Genomic DNA, 17,104 nt, shown 5'->3' with positions numbered 1-17,104 from the left:
TATTAAGTCTAGTATGGCCGAGCCCCTTGTAGCTTCCTCCACCATTCGAAAAAGGAAGTTGTCAGCCAGACAGGTCAGGAAGTTGCGTGATTCTTGTTGCTTTGTTGAGCCTGTCTCCCAGCACACATCAGGGATGTTGAAGTCTCCCATAATTATAAGGTTCTGATGTCTGGATACTCTACCAATCTGTTCAAGGAGGGCAGCATCCATTTCCTGTCCCTGGTCAGGCAGTCTGTAGCAGACTCCAACAACAATACCCTTCATCCTACCTCCCCTTATTTCCACCCATATACTTTCCACGGGGATGTCAACCACATTCTCCAGAACTTCCTGACATTCTAGCCCTCTCTTCACATACAGCGCCACTCCGCCTCCTTTTCTACCCTTCTGTTTTTTCTTGAACAACTCATGTTGACCTTGTAGGGTTTTCAAGGCAAGAGACGTTCAGAGGTGGCTTGCCATTGCATGCCTCTGTGGAGCAACCCTAGTATTCCTTAGTGATCTCCTATTCAAATACTAACCAGGGCCAACCCTGCTTAGCTCCTGAGATCTGATGAGATCAGGCTGGCTTGGGCTATCCAGGCCAAGGCTGTGAATGCACTGTAGGAGCATAAAAATGGATACTGGTTACTCAATTAAAGCAACAGTCATTAGAGCTGCAAAGATGGGTTTAAAAATTTGTAGGGCTAGCCCTGACCTGGATAAGCCTGATCTCATCAGATCTCGGACCTTGGTAAGTAACTGGAAAGGAGACCTCCAAGGAATACCAAGGCTGAGACACAGAGCCAGACTATCAAGCCATCTCTCTGAAAAAAGTCCAAGTCCCCAGTAGGGGTTGCCAGGAGTCACCATGACTTCCAGGCATGCAAGCACACACACACACACGAAATTTTTTTGTAGAGCTGGACAAAGCCTGATGAAATGTCAACAGCCATTGAAGAGGTTGAGCAGAAGTTCCACTGATCAGGGATTGGGAGGGTTATCTTTGCATTATTGTTTACCCCTTTCTCATGACTAACAAAGGGAGACTATCAATACAGTCCTAGACAGAGTTCCACCTTTCTAAGCCTATTGACTTTAATGGATTTAGAACTCTGCTTAGAACTCTGCTTATAGAAGGATATAACTCTGCTTAGGACTGCCCTGTATTGTGGCAACAAATGTATGTAAATCTGCACAATTTGCATAAGTTGTACAGGTTTTAGAGTTTAGCTTTTCTGGGTTCAGAATTTAACAGATGCTGGCACAGAGCTTTGATTTTTTTAAAAAAGTGCGCGCGGCCTGCTTGAAGGACCTGAAATCACTTAGCCACACCCTTTGTGGTAGCCAAGATATGTGGGTGGCACACATGTCCTGTGTGGTCTGTGTTAAAGGAAGGTGGGGACTGTGGAAGTTTTTCCCATGAAACTCTCATGTTGGGGTTGTTGTTTTGGAGAAATGATCTTGATGACTCTTGGCAAGGTGCTAGTGAGCTTCCAGCACAGGTGTTATTGCCGTAGGGTAAAACAGTTTTCAAAATGTCTACCTTCAAGTCATCATTTCCATATTGACTTGCCTGCTGAGGAACCCCCGTGCATCAATCAGGGAATTCAGGAATGCTGCAAAGGATTCTGGGGTGTGTTCTGAAGGTTCACCCAAGACACTGGGTAAGCCTGTTGAGTACTATTGCCACTGAGATCCCAGTACTCAATTGCCATGTGCCATTGCAGGGAGGGACTGGTAGTGGTGTGCAGGCTATCTGGGAAGTTCAAGCACCATTACTGATGGTGAATTTTCAGAGGCTTGATAGGCCCAGGAATTTGTTATTGGGGGAATTTGTCCTTCCTTCCTCTATTGGCATTAACTCTGCATAAGAATGTGGATCAACAGTGATTCTCCATTCTAGCCCCTTTGCTGGGGTGTGGTTACAGGTTGTGTCCCTTAGAGGGGGGGAAAGTTTATCCAGGTTTAAAATGAGTTATGTAAATATGAACCCTTCAGAAGACAGTATCTTGTTCTTGTTTTTATCTAGTGTTTCATGTTACCTTTATTTGGTTGATCCAGTTACACTCAGTCTAAGCTACCTCATAGGGTTTTTTGTGAAGGTAAAATGGAGGGAGAGAGAACCATTTTATACTGCCCTGAGCCTCTTGCAGGAAGGGTTTGGATGGAGAGAGGACAGTTCTCCCTCTTGCTGGGATGATGGTACTGGCTTGAAATGGAATCTCACATAACCTTGGCACATGGTGCCCTTGTGAGCTGCCCTGAGCCTTCGGGGTAGGGCGGGATATAAATTCAAATATAAATAAAATAAATAAACAAACAAACAAATCTGTCAGTAGCTGTTCATGTCAATGAACTTTCCCAAATTGGATATCTGTGGGGAGGGGGGGGTATTCTTGCTTCAGAAGAAGTGGACCAAGGGTAGGGCTGTATTGTAAAGAGCCTGGCTCCTTGTTTTAGCCACACCTAGAGGTGAACACAAACCCGGGAGTTATGGCTCATGGACAGCCACGCAGAGGCCTGAGAAACAGATTCAGCCCACAAAGATATTTTCGCTTTATCTGCCACCTGAAGGCTTTCCAAATGTTAAACATATTTTAGCAGACTTTGCTCTAATTTTTAAGAAAAAGAAGCAACAGGACTGCATATGTCACAGAAATATTGCTGTATTGAAAGCAGTACAAGAAATGGATTGCTGCCAATGTGCCTTTTGCAGAAAGCACCCTTGTTCCTTAGCATGTCCTTCATGTCTGTGAAGCTCTTAACTGCTTCATTGTGAAGTCATTGTAGGATCTTTGATGGATTATTCCAGCCCCCAGCTAACGTCTGGGCAACAGCATGACTTTGCAGTGTACAGAAATTGACCAAAGACTTGATGGTTTTGAACAGGAAGGACACTAGGGCCAGGCTGCACATGGGAATGTATTCACACATGTATTACTTTCTGGAAAGATGTATTTCTGAGCCATTTGGTTGGCATCTTACCCTGGGAAGGAAGGAAATTGCCAAACCCTGAAGCATAGCAAAACGGTATATCAAGAACATTGTTGAATAAGCCATGGTGCTTCATCAGGAACATCTTAAAGGAATGCAAGTGTTTGACACACGGTGACTGTATCCACACATCCCTGGAGATTGTGCTTTAACCGAAATTTGCAACTAGATTTTCCTGTGATATTGAATGATGTATGGATGCAGCCTATGTGTTTAGTGTTACCTCAAATACTGCTGATGTTGTCATGAACACAGTGCTGGACATGACAGGTTGTCATGAGATAGGGACACAGTGCTGGGCCAATGTAATTGGGATCTGCTTAGGAGAGAACGAGTCTTGCTTTATCCATTCTGCCCTGTTTTTACTTGCATCTTGATCAGTGGAGCATTGTATTGGCCTTCCAGATTGAGAGGTGCTCACCCAGTCAGTAGGCATACAGAGTGGTCCCTCTCTGCAGCTGCTGGCCTCCAGGTCATAAGGGCAGCTTTACTCTTAATGTGGCAAGAGCCTGCCATGGCAGATATCACAGTGCATGTTGGTGAGATGGCCTGTTCATAAGCACATGAGACATGCATTGCTTTAGGCACTGGGGAGCTGTGATCGGATGTATCTCTTTAGCATGTGTTTGCCATGTGTCTTCAAAGGCATAGGAGTCTCCTTCAACTGTTATGGTATTCACTGTGGGTGGAAGTTCATGCTGTCTGTACTTCTGATTCTTTTCCCCAAAGCTTTTTAATGGTACAGGGCTATTACAGTTTTTTCTTTCACACTGTTTGCTGCCCAAATTTCTCAAACTGCTTTTACTCCTGACTGGGGAAAACGTATGGGCACTTATGAATTTCCCCCCTTTATGGATAAAAGCAGCTTAGGGTTCTAATTTTTGGCAGGTAAATGACACAAGAGGGACAAGCTAACCAGCTCCTCTCTTTTTCTGTGCCATTTTTGCCCTTTGAACCAGAGCTCCTGCATTGTGTGTGTATTTAATGAGGGGGGGGGGGAGAATCCCCAAACACCATGTGTAATTCAACTCTGAGTATAAAGCCAGGAAACGCCTGCCACATAAAAGCATGGAAAAATGTGTGGTGGCTTGATATACATGTAAGAAATTGTACAAGCATGGGTAAGTGGGACACATTTGTTCTGCAGGCAAGGACTCGTGTGAAATGGCTTAGATATAAATCTGTCTAGTAATGATTTTGTTGTACAAAAATGCATGCACGAGGAACTGCAAACCTGCTTGTCCTCTTTAGAAACAACTTACAATGTTCAGAGCTGTACAGTCTGAATGACAGAATTACATATGTCTGATAGAGGGTCTTGTAATGACCAGAGATTGCTACAGATTACTTTACGAAAGTGAAGTTTGGATGCTGACAGTACTACTAAGATTGCTACAATGAAACTGTCCTAGCAGCTACTGGCATAACATGTATCCACTGTATCAAACTGTATCAAATTGGAAAACTGTAAATCTGTAGGTCCATCCTTCTAAATCCACTGATGTCAATAGGTTTAGAAGGGTATAACTCTGTTTCAGATTGTACTGCTAGTGTTCTGGTATAATGGCAGTGGGAGTTAAAAAAAAGAAAAAGTAATCCACTTTGCCATTGGTATGGCCAACACTGGAAGTGGCCAATCCATCTTTCTCTTGAGAACTAATCTTGAACCCACTTTAAAGGATCTACTGCTGCATGTTTGTTTCTAAGACTACAAATACCCGACTAGGAGAATGAATTTCCAAAAGAGGTTCAGATTCCAGTAACTAACCGGCAAAGCTGTAAGCAATTGGCAAGAACACAGTGAACCAAAAAAAGAAGTTATGTTGCTTTTGATCTTGTAGAGACTTTAAAAGGAAGTTTTTGACAAAATATGATATTCAGAGTGAAACTGGGCTCTTTCCAAATGTTGTGTGAACACAAATTGGGAATGCATATGAGGTGGTTCTAATTTAGAGAGGGATTATGCTATAGGTAGGGAAGCAGAAGTAATTGAGTAAGGGAAAAGCTTTCTAAACTGCCAAAGAAGTGTTTACAGTGCTTCAGACTACAGGTATGCATTTAGTATATGTCTTGATTACAATATCTGATTACTGCCCCCCCTCCCAATAAGATAAAATATTACGCAGTGGACCGATATGTTACAAATGATCAAATGATAAAGTGAATCTAGAAAGTCAGGTCTTCACTGCAGCATCTGACATCTTTAGCAGAGTGACCTGCCTTTCAAATTATGGCAGGTGTCTATGCAGAATTCTGCACCAAGACAGTCCATTCTGTGCCCTGATAACAGAGAGGAATTTCACATTACCCTTTTTAAGCCGGTTTGAAGCCATTTTTGATCCGTCGTGGAGTAAACCGGTATAGGGCTGCCATTTCACACATGGCTTTCCCCTTCCGGTAAACACCTGGATCTGAAGTGGTTTGTCATTTCAGGCTGCACTGCTTTTCCCCACTTTTCCCTGCCGTTTTTCGCCCGCGCGGGAGATCTCCGGCTTTTTTTTAAACGTTCACGTTAGAGTGTTATAGCGCTATAACACAACACCAGGCATTCCAATGGGGTTGCTATAATGCTGTTTTGCTGTTGTGTTATAGCGCTATAGCGCTCTAAAGTAAGCAAATGTTTTTTAAAAAGCCAGAGATCGCCCGCGCAGGCGAAAAACGGCGGGAAAAAGTGTTTCAGATCCGGGAGAAGAAACTGAAGACTACTTGGAAGTGGTTTACAGGTAAAACGGTTCAGCCCCATTTCCTGAATGGGACAGAAGCGTTTGTGTGTGAAAGTACAAATATATTCCGGTAGGGAACTGGTTCTAAAACGGTTCTGTCTGAAATGTCAGACCAGAAGCCGTTTGGGAACCATTCCTGAACCAGAATATATCGCCTGTCTGAAATTCCCCCAAGTCTTTCATGCTGTGTAAACAACAGAATTGCTAACTTCACCTAGTTTCTCTGCTAGCTGTGGAGAGGGATAAGGAATTCTTGTCTTCTGACCACTATAAATGCCACTCTGCCCTCCCTCCTGGTTGTTAAGACTTCAGTAAGCACTTCCGAGCCATAGGAGTTAGATGCTTTTTTCTTTAAACAATGACTTTGAGGACGTCAGGGTCGCTTGAATGGGTAGATCAGTGCTTGCTGTTGGGAAGGGATGGATGAGATCGTGGTGGTGGGATCAGAAGCTGGTCATTTGGTTTCTGGCCTGTCCCTGCAAAGAACATGTGGCCAAAGCAATGGGAGCCAGGGGTCCCCTATTGCCAATGCCTCGATGGGTGACTTTTGCTACTTCTTATTACTGTGCCCTGACCTGGATGGCCCAGCCTAGCCTGGTTTCGTTAGAAGTCGGAAGCTAAGCAGGGTCCGGCCTGCTTAGTACTTGGATGGGAGACCATGAAGGAAGTCAAGATTGCTGTGCAGAAGCAGGCAATAGCAAACCACCTCTGAATGTCTTTTGCCTTGAAAAAACGTGTGGGGTGGCCATAAGTTGGCTGTGGCTTGATGGCAATTTTTTAAAAAGAAAAATCCTGATTACTGTTTAAAGTGCATTAAACTCTTTGTCTTCCGGTTTGTTTCTGGACAGTCTCATCGAAAGCCAGATCTTTTCTAGAGCTGAGCTTTTTGGGCAGGCTGGCTATGTAATTATTTTTTTTTAACAAATCTATACTGTCTTGCAGTGAAATTTAGAAATGCTGATAAAACTATCATAATAGCACTATAAAGCCAAACCTCTCTGTTAGAACATGTGCAGTAAGACAACACATGTGACATATAATATTTAACACATTAAAACAGAGAATTTTGGGCAACCATCGCTAATTTTGTCAGGTGTCTGTATGTAAGGTTTTGCCTTTCTTCTAGGAAGGTAAAAAATCATAAGCCTGAGGGGTCCTCTCCTGCCATGCTGTGTATTGGGAGAAGTGTAAATTAGAGTTGCTGACCTCCAAGTGAGGCCTGGAGTTCTCCTGAGATTTCAACTGATCTCCAGTTCCCTTGGAGGAAATGGCAGCTTCTGAGGGTGGACTCTGTGGGCATCACACTCTCGCTAAACTCCCACCCCAACCTCTACCCTCTCTAGGCATTGCCATCAAATCTCCAGGAATTCCCCAAGATGGAGTTGGCAACCCTGAGTATGCAAGTTGGATTGGGAACATTTTCTCTTTTCTGTATTGGGTCACGTTGCATTTCCATCTGATGTATATATGCATTGGAGGCCCCAAAACAACTTTTTTTTGGCTTTCTGCACTCTTTTGGCTGTCTATTTCTAGATGGGTCTTCCTCTGTCCAGGTTGGAAGATGAGGGCCGGAGCTGAGCACCATGCTATGGAAGCAAGTCCCCCTACATTTGAGTGACTCTGCATGGCTGTTGAAAAACTTATATGTGTTGGAATGTTGGCTGCAGAGATGGTTGAGTGTGCAGGGATATGGGCTGAAGATTTTGTGAGTGTAAAGGGATATGGGAGTGCATTCCACTGGCTCAGACTTGGCTCTGCACACTGGAAAAGAGGAAATTGTGGGATTTTTGTTGAGTGTGTCAGGAATGCATCTGCTGGAGTCTTTTCTGGTTTTATGCATGTATGTGTCTTCTGTCCTTTTGTGAGAGTGTATGTGTGCCTATTAATGCATGCAGTGTTTTGTGTGTCTCCGTGTTTTGGAAACGGCAAGGTGATGAGCATTTTGGAATTTCATCTTGTGACCTAAGGCTCCGTAGGGATCTCTGTCTTTATGAGACCCTGATGCAGTGTGTGTCCATGCATGCATAGGCAAGTGTGTTTGCGGCATCATTTATTACTGTGCTTACTGGCCGTGTGAGAATGCTGCCTCGTTCTGTGCATGTAACTACGGTCTGTACATGTTGGTAAGGTTTGTGAGTGTGTGCGTGCGTGCGTGCGTGCTCAGGAATGTCAGGAGAACCCATTCTTGAGTGGCCTTTGGTTATCTTGTCAAAGTTGTGGGGATGATGTGAACTACAGCACCACAGGTCCACTTAGGATGTGTGTGGATATTAATACCATGTGCATGCAGAGGGTTACTGAGAATGTATTTTGCTGCAGTCCTGTCTCTGGCTCTGTGTGCCGACAGAGTAAGGGGTGGCGGAGGGGAGGGGAGAGAGGCATTGTCTGGGACTGATCTGTGTGCTGGGCACGCACTCTGCTACAAGTGGGTCTCTAGAAAATGGCTGAGAGTGAGTGAAATGCCTGGGCCCCAGATCCTTCCATCTTCTCTCCGCTCTGAGAGGGGAGGGGTTTTCAGCTTGCTCCCGAAGCCCCAGCTGCATTTCCCTCCTTCAGAAGGCCCAGGAGCATCTCTTGAGTCAGAAGGCATTTCTTTGGGAATGGATGTCTTAATTGCCATTCTTTCGCAAGGCGCTTGAGCACCTCACTTACATGGCTGGCAGAGATGGGTGCCTGCAATTTCTTTTCCCTAGCCTGGGCCCCATCAAGAAATGTGCTTGGCTTGGCTTGGCTTAGTTTGAGTAATTTACTATTCAGCTCCTCCCACCCACTCATGCTGACACACTGCGTGTGTGTGTGTGTGTGTGTGTGTGTGTGTAACTACAGGCAGCAGAGTTTCCCCTCTTTGCCCTGCTGTTAAGTTCTCATTAGTAGATGTGAGGTATGGTAAGGCTTTGAGGCTTGTCTTAAAAGAATAGCTTCCCTTTGCCACTGATGGGTATGCCTGCACTGATCTTTGTTGATGCCGTTTGATAGAGGTAGTGAAGCTCTGGGGGCAATCCCATGATTCCACTGATACATTTCTCTGGCTTCTGGATCCTGGGAGCTCTGCTTTGCTCTGGAGTGAATAATGTTCAGGTGTCTTTAGCTCCTGCAGTCCTCACACCCTTCCTGGTTTCACTGAAATGTTCAGTGCTGCTTCTGTGAAGTGCTGGCTCCCCTTCCGGCTGCATGTGGTGTGAAGTCCTTGTGCTCATGTTGTGGATTCACATGTGCGTCTGCTGGTGAGGAAATATAGTTACCTGTTCTAGTAAGGGCTGGCATAAATTGCAGGCACAGGTGCAGATTAGAGATGGGGAACTCTAAGCAAAGTGAATTGCAGTGGAGTCCAGTAGCACCTTCGAGACCAACAAGAGTTCCAGGGTATAACCTGTTGAGAGTCAAAGCTCCCTTCATGGGACACGAGTGATCCACCTGAACTCACCTTGCTTAGCATCTAGAGTCCTTCTCTTGGTATTGATGTTATCACTGTTCCTCAACAACTTAGGGAGGGAGGGAGGGTGCATTCCCTGAGGCTGGAGAATCTGGTAGGTGCCCTTAACAGTCTGAAATGAGAGGCAATCTAGAGTCTGCCAAGATATGTATTTTTATTTTATGTGAGGCAAGGAAAAGGAGTGCACTTGGCAGGATGGAAGTGGTATGCCAGAGACTTGCACACCTCTTCTAACTATTGTGAAGAAACAAAGACAGCTGCCAATTCCTTCTATAAACCATAGATCCTGACTCCTGGGCCTGCCTGTCTCCTTGTGGGATCTGTGTGGTTTCTCCCACACAAAAATAAGGTGAATGGCTAAGAAAAGAAGTAGTTTTCTCGAGTGTGAAGGCTGTCAGAGTGGGTGAAGGCCACCTCCAATTGTTGTTAGATAGGCAAAATAGGATTAACATTAGATCTAATGCACAATATCTAGGAAAGGTACAGAGCGAAATGCAAGATGTATAGTGACCCATATTGAGTGAGGAGTTCTAGGTGAAGGGTGCAAATGGTCTTGAATTTGTTAATGAATTCTAATTCAGTGAATTTCAAAGAATTGTATTCTTCCTTTGAAGTTCCTTGTCTAAGAAGAGTAACTTTTAGATTAACAACACAATGCCCTGTAAGACTGATATAGGGGTTGAGGTTCCAGGTAGGAATAGGTTGAGTCAACTAAGCCAATGCCAGCCTACTCAGGGCTTGTGAGAATTCTCATCTGGCTCATCTTTTCATCAAAGGCATCTTTATAGCTTTGCTGAAGTGCCCGTTTCATGTTTGTGTCACATCTGCTCATCATTTACCCCCTTCCATCTCTCATGAGCATGTTTTTTTTTTAAAGATTTTATTATTTTCAAAGATAGGAAAAATAGGCAACACAAACACACAAAGACAAAATAGACATGCCACACAAAACAATACAGAGTCTATACTCAATTAGCTGATTAAGTCTATCTATAGAGGTCCCGTTCACACGAGGGGATTTGGGCCGGGAGCGGGACGGTTCGGGGGCGGAGCAAAAAGCCTCGATCACAACACAACATCTGGGAAGCGTAGTGCTTCCGTCCCCGAACTGGCCCATCCACGCGATAATCCGCATCAAGTTGGAACCACCTACCGAGGTGGTTCATCTCAATGGTGCACCGCAAACCGGGAGTCTGATCGCCGGCGCGTCCTTGCGCCGGCACGTCCCCGGCTCCTAGCTGAACTGCGCATGCTCCGACATGCGCAGTTCGGCTGGCTCACCGTCAGATCTGTGTTTTCTCCCCGGCGTCTGATCGTGCCGGGGAGAAAAGGCGGCGCAGCCAGGGGATCCGTGGGATCCCGCTGCGCCGTTTCAACTTTGGCGCGGCTTTTAAAAGCCACGCTTTTTGGCGGCTTTTCCCCTGCCGTGTGGCAGGGGCCATAGAATCTAGTCTAGTTACACCTGTATCTATTAGCTTTTCTGACCATTCGCACTCATATTTCAGTTCTTAAATTTTCTTAAGATAGTCCTCCAACCATTTATATAATCTTGACCAATTTCAACAAAGGTTGCTTCTTTTTTATCTTGTAGCTGTAAAGTTATTTTGTCCATTTCTGCTGTTTCAAGTAGTTTGTAAATTATTTCTTCTTTTGTTGGGACTTCTTCTTTCTTCCAGTACTTTGCATATAAAATCCTAGCCATAGTTACAATGTGTTCAATCTCATGAGCATGTGTGTGTGTGTGTGTGTGTGTGTGTGTGTGTGTGTGTGTGTGTGTGTGGTGTGTGCATTGTGAACCCTGACACTAACGACTATTAACTGTTCCACAGATAATCATTAGTGAGAAATATCTTTTATGGTGGGACAGTGGAGCTTTTTGTGGCATTGCGGCTTAGTCTCTGTTGTTTATTTTTGAATAAAATGCATACAGTCCTTGATAAGAAGGAAAAGAGAGAACATTCCATTGCTGAATGGAAAGGCAAAAGGCTCAACATGAGTCTTCTCCTTTTATTCTGGGATAAGGGGTGGGCTTCAATTTAAGCATTGCCTTCCTGGACTTAGACCATCCAGGCTACTATGCTGTTTCCTAGAGCCGCCAGCCTCTGAAAGCTTATAGCATGAAGTTAACAGACTGTCTGTTCCCAGCAGCTGGAGCTGGTTTCATTGAGCTATCATGGCTCATAGCTGTTGAGGGCTGCTGTCTAGTTTCCACTACTGTATATGCACTAATTGAGCTTCTTCTTTTCCTCTCTCTGCAGCTGTACAGTGCTTGGACGGTGACAAGCCCTGTGAGAATGGTGGAACCTGTGTTGTTTACTCCAATGGGATTCCTGCCTGCATGTAAGTGGTGCCTCCTTACAGTTTGAGCTACAGGCTCAATGACATCTAGTGCTTTGAATCTGTTTGAGGCTGGGGTGGGTGTCATTGCATGAGAGAACAGCGCAGGCTGGGAGCAGGAAATTTTTGTTGTGGATTATTTTTATGTGCGTTTGAGCAAGAGAGCAGTGACTTCTGTTCACGGGTACCAAGATAATGTGGGGAGTGTGGTGCCTGAAAGCTCTTTGTAGGCTATAGTGTGAGGTGAGTATTAGTAGCACTCGAGGGAAGGAATATGCACTGTCCTCGTCTTGTCAAGGTCAAGATGCTGTGTCAGGCACTGGAGTGAGCAAAGTCTGAAGAACCTGTCTTAACTACTGCATGTTTGGGCCTGTGGGGATTGGGAGCTCTGCCTGCTGACGGGTGCAAATTTGGCTTCCTCTGTATACTTCTGATGTCTGTGACACTGTTTGCTAGGGGCAATCTGAGTAATTTGATCACACCATCCAACTGCAACCAGTGTGGTGGATTGAGTAGAGTTCTGGACTAGAGGTGTGTATTTGGCTTTGCTGAATGGAATAAATACTAAAAAAAACTGGTAATTTTTGAGTATGTATTCTTTAATCTGATTCAGCTACTGATAAAGTGCTCCCAAATAAAAGCCAATCTTATTTGGCTTTTATTTGGGTGGCCATCCCCGAATCGGGGAGGGAAGGGAAAACAGATTGGGGAGGTATCTTTAAATGCTGCCCCAATCTATCTTTGCTTCGCCAGCCGGCCTGCCATGGTGGCTGGCTGGGAAAGCAAAGGGGAGGCATCTTTAAAAGCGGCAGCTTGATCTCTCTATTTTAGCCTGTGGGGCCCTAGGGTACAATGGAGAGATCGTGCCACCTCTGCAGCGCGACTCGAGACAGAATGTTTAATGTTTAAACCCTTTCTCCATTGTAACCTATGGTCCCATAGGGTACAGTGGAGAGATTGTGCGGCCACTGCAGTGCAACTCCAGAAAATGGGTTTAAAATTTTTAAACCCCTTCTCTCTTCACTTCCCCAGCCAGCTGCCTTGAAAGGCCGACTGGGGAAGCAAAGGGGAAGGCATTTAAAGATGCCTCCCCGATTTGTCATCACTTCCTCAGCTGGCCTGCCGTGGGGGCTGGCTGGGGAAGTGAAGGGGAGGCATCTTTAAAAGCCTCCCTAATCTGTCTTCGCTCCCCCAGTTGGCCTGCCAAGGCAGCTGGCTGGGGAAGTGAAGGGGAGGGAGAGCGGGTCGGTTTCACTCCCTCGCCACTTGGAAGTGGAGGGGTGTGTGAAACTGACATGCTCCAATGGTCAGTGGAATATTTTTGGAAATGTCAAGTGTTTCCTGAATCCCAGTATAATACCAATACTGGGATTCAGGGATGTTCATATTTGATTTACCAGAATCTGAAAAATACCATCCCCCCATGCATACCTCTATTTTGGACTTGGAATATGGGAACATGGGTTCGAATCCCTCATCAACCGTGACGTTAATTGGCTGACTGTTAGCCAGTCAGTATCTTTTGGCCTAAACTACCTTGTAGGGTGTTTTTGAGGGCTGAAAAAGGAGAACCCCCATGAAAGCTGCCCCTGCATTCCTTGGGGAAGGATGAGGTAGAAGTATGACGAACAGCTCTCTGTAATGGGGGAAAGGGAACCCCCCCCCCCGCTTTCTGCTCACTTTGACTATGTTCACAGAGGCACATTAGGATATGAGAAACATTGTCTGAGAGAGAACTTACTTCCCTTGTTGTAATAAGGATCTGTCCACATGGAGGCTTGTTGCCTCCATAAATCTGAAATCCCTTGGGTCTATTTTCCGCTTCCTATAAGTAGTGTTTTTGGCAGGTACCCTGCTAAAGGGGGGGGGGCACAGACATGTTGATGCTGGTACTAGATAGTGTTTATAGCTGATTCTGGCAGTATACTTAACAGCTTCTTTCATTTTTGGGTAACATATATGCTACACTGGGAGAATTCACAATGGGAAGCCTGTCTGACAGATGCCTATGACAAAACGATGATTTCAGCAGTAGGTTGCACATTTGTGCCCACAAGGTGCGGGAGTTAAGTCATACGGCCTGAAAGTTTTCTAGTTCTGCCTCATCAGATGTGGATGGGGGCTATTTGGGCCTGAGTTCCAGCTCTGACTTCCTTAAGTTGCCTTTCCAGCTAGCAGGTGTAAGAACTAATGCAGCAAGTTCCTAGCTGCCTGTGCTGGAATCCAGGACAGGTGGATCTGCCTGCAGCTGCCACACCCAGAACAGGTGAATCACCGGGAGGCCCGACACCTGGCCTGGATCCCTGGATGGGATGTGATAGGACATGAAAACACTAGCGATTGGCTGTAAGCCCTGTTCTGGAGTCCATAGCCAAAGCGTCACTGTCCAGCACAGAGAGGGGCATTGAGCCAAGCCTTCCAAGGCTCAGAGATGCTAGTGGGGTTTCTGAGGAATTTAGAATGTGTTCTGCAAGGGATTTAGGAAAGAGGAAGAAAGGGGAAGGGAGCTCCTGGCAGCGTGGTCTGAAACCTGTTGGACAGGTTGGGTGGAGAGACCTGGGAGTGCCCAGAGCTGAAGGGAAAAAACCACTCTCCTCTTCTTCCCCCCACTAAACACCTGCTAAGAGGCCTCTTACAGGGGCGGTCACTTTTTGGCTTCTGTGGTCTCTGTGATGCCAAGAGGTGGACAATGGGTGGTGCCCATTTTGGTTTTGCCTCTCTCTCCCTCCCACCTCCCCTTCTTTGTGGCGTGTCTTGGTGAAGAAGGTGGGGCTTGGATTAAGGCTTGCTACACTCGTCTCAGAGGGATGTGACTAGGCCTGCTTGAGAAATGGGAGGTGTAGCTACCACAAAGAGAGTGTAAGGAGAAACTTTAGCGGGGGGGGGCAGTGGACTTGGATGGAAACCAGAATGTGACCTGGTAAGATAGGTAAGAGTGTGTGTATTGTCTGAATAATACTAAGACTTAAACTAAGGTGTGTGTGTGTGTGTGTGTGTGCTGGAGGGTGGGCAACTGAAAACATTCATTGTCGTGAAACAGAGAATACAGATTCTAATTTGACATTTACAATATCAATTTGTGCCTCTTGGCTTTTATATTTTTTGACAGTGTGTGCCTGTTTGTAAGGTGGACAGATGCAAAGGAGGATAGGGCTCGTGTAACTTTAATAGTTTTGACAGCTGTAGTGTCATGCAGGAGTGAGACCAGCTGCACTTGATAAATTCTCCCCTGCTACATAGGTGTTAAATGTATAGGATCCTTGTCCCTCTCTGTATCTGTCTTCCTTCACGCTTCTGATTCTCATAGAGGGCAGAGTAACAGAGATCTAAAATTCCTGAGTACCTTGAAAACTAAGGTAAAAATGGGTGTTTTGGGAAGTTTTGGGAAACTCTGAGATACATTCAGTACTTAGGACATTGAATTCATTATGTATAACAATTAGGGATGTACAGATTTTTAAAAATCAATATTTTTGGGATCCAGGTATCAGGGCTCTGAAAAATATTAGTATTCTCAGTTTCCCAGATTTCAAATACCAGGTTGGTATTTCAATCCGTGTTTTTTCTCCAGGATTCTGATGTTTTTTGGCTCCATTATTCACTATGGGAAATCTTTCCAGGGGAGCTGTTAGGGCTGTTTTTAAAGCTAGTGGCACCAAAATTGCTGCAGAGCTGCTGGTGTCTCTCCTTTAAATAACTGCCAGTTTTCAAGTGAATTGGACCAAGAGGTTCAGTTCTGTGGACCCCTGAATAAGGAGCCTTCAGCTACCCGCCATTAATTCCTAAAGGGAAAAATATGTTAAAAAAAAAGAAGAAAAAGAAATATAAAACCCAAAAATCTATGCCAAGGTACAACTCAAGAATCACCCAAGCCAAACCAAATGGAACTTTGTTGCAAGCCTAGCAAGTGTAAAATCAGGTAAATGAACCAATGTACACCCTGAGAATCTACAGCAGTGTCAAACCCAAGAATCCACTGAAAAAAACAAACCTAATGCAAAGCAGCTCAAGAAAAGAACACAACTTTGCAAAGTCAACAAAAACAATTTAAAAGGGCATAATCTAAGACAAATCTGAGAAGACACAGATATAAGGGGGGTGGGGATCCTGGAAAATCTCTTGTACCATCCGGAGACTTATACACACACACACACACACACACACACACACACACACACACACACATCATTATTTATCAAATTTATACCCCGCCCTCCCCCGTAGGGCTCAGGGCGGCTCACAAGGCAAGATAAACTTGCTACCATAAAACAACAATATATCCATAATTTAAAACGTACTATACAATTTAAAAGAAACCCAGTCCTAAATCACATAAAGTGCTCAGTGATAATCAGAACTCTAAAATCCAAGATGACGGGACAGATCCAAAGACAGTTCTTAACAGGCAGTCTATAGCATCCCTGTTCAGATGTTCTAATAGTCCTTCTCAGGGGCTCCTCTCAGGGCCTCTTCCAACCCCCCCAAGAAGGTAACGTAGTGGGGGGGGGGCGGCCCCTACTCGAAAGCCCGGTGGCAGAGCTCCGTCTTGCAGGCCCTGCGGAACTGCATCAGATCCCGCAGGGCCCGGATCTCCCCCGGGAGCTCATTCCACCAGATAGGGGCCGCCACCGAAAAGGCCCTGGCCCTTGTAGTGGCCAATTTTACATCCCTGGGGCCCGGGATGGTTAACAAATTTTGGGCCCCAGACCGTAGTGCTCTTGGGGTAACATACGGGGAAAGGCGGTCCCTCAGGTAGGTTGGACCCAGACCATATAGGGCTTTATAGGTAAGAACCAGCACTTTGAAGCGGATCCGGTACGCTATTGGCAACCAGTGCAGCGCTTTCAGTGCAGGCTGAATATGGTCCCTTCTAGAGAAACCCATTAACAGCCTGGCCGTATGTATGTATATACATACACACACACGCGCGCGCGCGCACACACACACACACACATATATATACACACACTGATATTTTTGTACACGCATACACACACACAGAGCACTTTAGAAATAAAGCAAAAAGCTTAAGTTTATCAGCTGAGAAAACAGAAAACCAAAATTATCAATATTGTACTAAGCAAAAGTAAACTGTACTAAGCAAAATTAAGTTTTTATAATCTGGATTGTTTCTGTACACTCTGCAGTTTTACCAAGAACACAATACAACATCCTGCACCACTTACTTACCTAGGGCATCATGTGGTATTATTGTATATATCACAAGCAGCAACCCCAGTTTCAGTCTGTTTCCTGCTCTTTGAAAATGTTTGCCTCCAGTTTGCTCAATTACATGATTTCTCTTGGTCAGTAGTGTAAGAGCCATAGTAGCTATGGATAAAATTAGCCTCATGTTATTTAAGCAGAACATAAATATATCCTTCAAAACAATACTATCTCAAGTTTCTTTATCCAATCCAAATCAGTTTCTTCTGGAAGGTAATAATGTCTGATTCTGAACTTCCATATTTATATCCATTGTTCAGAATGAAATGAGCTTCTCTACTCTTTCACATGCTAGCTTGTTTCATGTTGATTTATTTAAAAGATTCATACCCCATACTGGGGTATGCTGGGCTGTTGTATGTGCTCTCACTCCATTCTTAAGCAGAGCGCACTGAAGGAATCCTGGTAT

At 45.0% G+C, this 17,104-nt stretch overlaps 1 protein-coding gene across 1 annotated transcript in view; it reads left to right on the top strand.

Annotated features, from left to right (window-relative positions):
• The window catches only part of NOTCH3 (notch 3), an 83,176-nt gene that overhangs the window by 6,817 nt on the left and 59,255 nt on the right, over positions 1–17,104 (top strand). The window contains 1 exon segment of the mRNA XM_015422604.1: positions 11,391–11,472. Within this exon segment, the coding sequence (XP_015278090.1) occupies positions 11,391–11,472 (82 nt within the window).

The sequence above is a fragment of the Gekko japonicus genome, unplaced genomic scaffold (assembly GCF_001447785.1).
Source record: "Gekko japonicus isolate JY-2015 unplaced genomic scaffold, Gekko_japonicus_V1.1 scaffold1721, whole genome shotgun sequence".
Taxonomy (NCBI): domain Eukaryota; kingdom Metazoa; phylum Chordata; class Lepidosauria; order Squamata; family Gekkonidae; genus Gekko; species Gekko japonicus.
Note: the sequence above shows the minus strand (reverse complement) of the source record. Positions and strands in the feature narration are given on the sequence as shown.